Source organism: Gekko japonicus, unplaced genomic scaffold (genome assembly GCF_001447785.1).
Source record: "Gekko japonicus isolate JY-2015 unplaced genomic scaffold, Gekko_japonicus_V1.1 scaffold4248, whole genome shotgun sequence".
In the NCBI taxonomy this organism is placed as follows: domain Eukaryota; kingdom Metazoa; phylum Chordata; class Lepidosauria; order Squamata; family Gekkonidae; genus Gekko; species Gekko japonicus.
Genome location: NW_015168168.1, coordinates 64751 through 70358, shown reverse-complemented (window position 1 = coordinate 70358; position 5608 = coordinate 64751). Strand labels below are relative to the sequence as shown.

The following is a 5608-nucleotide window of genomic DNA, read 5'->3' as shown; positions in this document are numbered from 1 at the left end:
GCACCCCCCCCCCCCCCCCCCCCACAGGGTTCTTGCGGACCAAGCAGAATTACAATCCTTTCTCAAAGGGCACAGAGTGAGAAGAGAATGAGAGACAATTTAAAAACAAGACAATCCAAAAGTCCCCTTGTCATGTCTTTCGGAGATAGCTTTGAATTGGGGAAGAGAGATAAGATAAGGCAGGCAGGCAAGAGCCCCCCATCCATCCAGGGAGAGAGGGCCGGTCAGGAGGGAGACCGGCTTTCGCCAGGCTGTTTAATGGAGGGGCTCTGTTATCTCCTCCAAAAGACAGCAGCTTGAAGAAAAGCCCCGCATCACCTCTTCCCATTAATCATGAGCAACAACGGGACGGAGGACAGACGCTTCCACCCACAATGCACTGCGGGTCCATCACGGCCACACTTTCATTGCAGATAACTACTTGTGAGCAACGGAATGGGTTCCGCTTGGACCACACTGACGGCCTTGCAGCTTTTTATTTATTTATATGTTTAGTTGCTGTCGAGTCGCATGGCGACCCTGTAGGGTATGCAAGGCGAGTGGTTAAGAGTGGTGAAGAAGAAGAGATTGGATTTATACCCCGCCCTTCACTACCCAAGGGAGTCTCAGAGCGGCTTACAAACCCCTTTCCCTTCCCCTCCCCACAACAGACACCCTGTGGGGTAGGTGGGGCTGAGAGAGCTCCCTCGAGAACTGCCCTTCAGAGAACAGCTCTGAGAGAACTTGTGACTGACCCAAGGTCACACCAGCAGCTGCATGTGGAGGAGCGGGGAATCAAACACGGTTCTCCCAAGCCAGTTTGGTGTAGTGGTTAAGTGCGCGGACTCTAATCTGGGAGAACCGGGTTTGATTCCCCACTCCTCCACTTGCACCTGCTGGATGACCTTGGGCAAGCCATAGTTCTTGTCAGAGCTGTTCTCTCAAGGAGAGTTCTGGAAAGAGCTCTCTCAGCCCCGCCTACCTCCCAGGGTGTGTCTGTTCTGGAGAGGGGAAGGGGAAGGAGTTTGTCAGCCGCTCTGAGACTCCTCTGCGTAATGAAGGACGGGGTATAAATCCAATCTCTTCTTCTTCTTCTTCTTCTTCCTCCCAGATTAGAGTCCGTGCACTTAACCGCTACACCAGACTGGCTCTCAATACCCCACTCCTCCTCCACATGAAGCCTGCTGGGTGACCTTGGGCCAGTCCCAGTTCTCTCAGGACTCTCTCAGCCCCACCGACCTCACAGGGTGCCTGTTGTAGCTAGAGGAAAGGAAGGCGATTCTAAGATGCTTTGAGACTCCTTAAGGTAGAGAAAAGTGGGGTGTAAAAACCAACTCTTCTTCTACCCTTTTTCTTCCGAGGTGGTTTGCCATTGCCTGCCTCTGCATGGTGACCCTGATACTCCTTGGTGGTCTCCCATTCAAATACTGACCAGGGCTGACCCTGCTTCGCCATCGGGCTAGTCGTCATTATTGCACTGTTGCGGCTGTTACTAGGACAAAACCCAGCTACTGCCCCATTCTTTCTGCACTGTGCCCCAAACCACAAAGGGTGGCAGGACCGGGGGACAGGGACAGGCCTGTGGCTACAGTGGGGCCTTGGAGGGCCTTGCCCCCCTTTCTTAAAGGCACAGCCCCACAAGAATTTCTCCTGTAAATCCTTTTTACCAATCATTTTTAGACATTTTTCGAAAGGCGCATGCTCCTTTAAGCAGAGTGGGGTGCTGTAGTGGAATAATTCCCACACTGAGCAAGGGGGTTGGAGTAGGTGACCTCTAGCATCCCTTCTAACTCTGTGTCAAGAAACTGGTCTCCTTTCAGAGAGTTTTCCTGCCTAAGTGCTACCTTTCTTGACTACAGAAGTCATCACCCCCACCTGCCAGCTTGTTAGCAGAACTGTTGCTTAGGCTGGCAGAAGTGATTAACTTGCAGCAGCTGAGAACAGAAGTGATTAACTTGCAGCAGCTGAGAACTGTCATCTAAAGTGGCTGACAGCTTGCAGTTTAGAGATCCTGGTAACAGTTTTCTATTGGCTAAATGGCTTTTCTTTCTGCACTGAGAACTTCAACAGAAAAAACTGGCCAGAAAAAAATTATCCCACAAGATCAGCATTGCTGGAGGGGCTTGCAGATCTTTAAGGCCACGAAGTGCATTCAGATGGGGAAAAGAGAAACAGAACTCCTTTGGGGATGTTCTGCATTGACAGTATGATGTTTCTTTACTGAAAGAATGAGACAAGCAGGAGCCTTCAGAGCTGTGACTTTTCTTCTTTCCCAGAGTTCACTCTAATTTAGGATGCTTCCACATCAGCTGCTCAGGCTTTCACTCAGCTTTCAATGGAGAACAGATGATAATGTTGGTAACACAATACATTCCAATGTTTTCCCTGCTGTCCTCCTATCTTTCTTCAGATTTGCTCTGTGTCGATTTTTTACAAAATGCAATGGCAACACCAGCCTGACCACTATGAACAAGCAATTCACGACTGAGGTTTCTCAGTACTTTGGCCTTTTAAATCTTCCTTCTTCCCTTTGGCGTCAGCTTCGCCACTTCCTATTCACTCATGAACCAGTACTTAATTATCAGCTCCCTGAGGACCCATAAGTACAGCTTTGCAGCCATTATTGCAATTTTGTTATCGTGGTATTCGGATCAGAGCACGATAATACTAACGATGACATAAGCAGTCCTGAGCACTGCAGTCGGCCGTGAGTAAACAGGAAGTAATCAATTAACAAGTAAGACATAGCAGCCAAAGGAAAAGAGAAAAGGAAGCTTTGACGAATGGTACTTTAGTATAAATCTATAGTAGGATCTGGCTCATGAAGATAGGCATGCTAGATTTTTAGGGGGAACAGAGTACTTTATTAAATGCCCAGCAGAAACCCAGTTAGGGTCACCACCAGGGGTCATGTCCTGCAGGACCGCACAGGAGCAGAGCTCCGGCAGTTAAGAGCCCAGGGGGTGGGCACATGCAATAAACCCCACCCCCTGATCCCAGCGGCCCTCAGTCAGAGCAAGAAGCAGCCAGGTAAGTTGCAGAGCTCCCCCCAGGCCAAAACAGTCCAGTGGCACCTTTAAGGCCAAGTTTTATTCAGGTACAAGCTACAGCGCTCCCCCCGTGGGGAGGCCAGACCTGCACGCCCCCCCCCCAATAGCTAGCAAACCAAACCAGTCCAGTGGCGCCTGAGCGGTGGATGTTGCCTTCTGACACATTTCCGGTGATGTCAGGGGGTGTGGCATATGCAAATAAGTTATGCGAATGAGTTATGCTAATGAGCTCCTGCACCTCTTTTTCTACGAAATGACCCCTGGTCACCACGCAATGCTCCCTCTACGCTGTGGAGTCTTGTGAGCAAAAATTCTACTTTGTGAGCTCCTAGCATTAAAGTTGTGAGCGAGCGATTTGGCTACTGTAAGGAGGAGGAGGAGGAGACTGGATTTATACCCCGCCCTTTACTCGGTGTCTCAGAGCAGGAGACCATCAAGGAAGGCCAGGGTTGCTATCCAGAGGCAGGCACTGGCAAACCACCTCTGTTCGTCCTCTGCCTTGAAATCTCGGAAGCTAAGCAGGGTTGGTCCTGGTGAGTACTTAGTTTGGAGACCACCAGGGAAGGCCAGGGTTGCTGCGCAGAGGCCGGCAATGGAAAACCCACCTCTGGCCCCGGTCACAGGGGAGGATTTGATCCGCAAGAGGGATGGATCGGGGACGCATCAAGCGGGCGCGATCACACCGCAACATCTGGGAAGTGGCGGGCACCCATCAACGATCCGTCCCTTCAGCCCACAAACGCGCATCAAAAAGGTACTAGCAACAGAGCCCAACCTACCTGAATGATGCGCGGCAACGGAAGGCGTCTGACCGGGGAAGCGCTGGTAGCCCGCTGCAGCTGGCTCCGTTCCCCGTCCCACGCAGGCACACAACCGCGCTATTGCCGGTTTGCTGCGCGACGTGTGATCGGCTGGGGGAGCACGGAGCCGCGGGGGCACGTTGGATCGCACTCCCGCGGTTCTTTTTGCTCCGGCTCTGATTTGCCCCCCTTCGGCCGCGGATCATCCCGCCTGTGTGACCGGGACCTCTGTTCCTCCAGTGCCTTGAAAACCCTCCAGGGTTGCTGTGAGTCATCTGCAGAGGAGACCAAACAAATCACAGACGGGGGTCGCTTACCATTGCTCGGGCTTCTTCTCGTATGGAGGGTAGAGCAAGGATGCTGTACAGGGCCCCGTTCACGTAGGAATGTATCTAAAAAGGGAACGGAAGGGTAATAAGTCAGGCCTTTTTACACTTTCTATGACCTCACCCTTTCCAGTGCCTGCATCCCTTCCTGACCACCGCAAGGACACTTTCTCCAGCAGGGCTTTCCCTGCCCCTCCAACGACTCTCCCCTACCAAAGTGGACCGCAGGGGCCCACAACCGTTTTGAGACGGTGGGCGTCGGAATAGAAAGCGAGGCAAAATAATAATAATAATAACAACAACAATATCTTTCTATTTATTAATCGCTCAATCCTGCAGAGCTGCTGGCTCTGAGTGATTTACAGTTACACATATTCACATGGGACTAACAATGATTCATAGGGGCAAAGGAGGATAACATATAAATCTTTTAAGTCGCACACGTTTGTAGCTGACGGGGATTTTGTTCAGCTGTAGGCTTATGTTCATTTTGATTGTTGATATTCTTCCCATTAAAGATAATTGAAGATCTTTCCACTGATTTAAATCTCTTCTTATTTCCTCTTTTAATTTATTATAGTTATTTTCTACCAAGATACTATTTCTATTAGTTATAGTTATTCCTAAATATTTAACTTTGCTCGTGACTTGTATTTTTCTCGTTTGGCCCACCCAGTCCGACACTCTGTGTCACACAGTGGCCAAAAACCAGGGGCCATCAGGAGGTCCACCAGCGGGGCCAGAACTCCAGAAGACCTCCTACTCTTGCCCCCCAAGCACCAAGAATACAGACAGAAGAATGTAAGAGACGCCCTGTCGGATCAGGCCAATGGCCCATCCAGTCCAGCACTGTGTCATACAGTGGCCAAACATACCAGGTGCCATCAGCAGGTCCACCAGTGGGGCCAGAACTCCAGAGGCCCTCCCACCCTTGCCCCCCAAGCACCAAGAATACAGAGCATCACTGCCCCAGACATAAGAACATAAGAGTACCCATCTTGGATCAGGCCAGTGGCACACAGTGGCCAAAAATACCAGGTGCCATCAGGAGATCCACCAGCGGGGCCAGAAGGCCTCCCAGTGTTGCCCCCCCCCCAAGCACCAGGAATACAGAGCATCACTGCCCCAGACGTAGGCTGCGATCACGCAATCTAAATAATCCACTTTCAATCCACGTTCCAACTGGATTTTACTGTAGGAACTGACAAAATCAAGCTGGGAAGTGCATTGAAAATGCATTGAAAGTGGATTATTTAGTGTGTGTGTGTGTGATCACAGCCATAATGTTCTCTCTAGACCTTGTGGCTAATAGCCACTCAAGGACCTCTGCTCCCTGTGTTTATCCAATCCCCTCTGGAAGCTGATAAGAGCATAAAATAAGCCATGTTGGATGAGGCCAATGGCCCATCCAGTCCAACACTCTGGGTCACACAGTGGCCAAAACCCAGGTGGG

General features: G+C 50.7%; 1 protein-coding gene across 1 annotated transcript in view; it reads right to left on the bottom strand.

The window, feature by feature from the left end:
- The window catches only part of ARMC9 (armadillo repeat containing 9), a gene marked incomplete at both ends in the record, with an annotated part of 85521 nt that overhangs the window by 22135 nt on the left and 57778 nt on the right, over positions 1 to 5608 (bottom strand). Inside the window, one exon of the mRNA XM_015414969.1 lies at positions 4147 to 4221. Coding sequence (XP_015270455.1) covers positions 4147 to 4221 — 75 coding nt within the window. The remainder of the gene's footprint in view (positions 1 to 4146; positions 4222 to 5608) is intronic.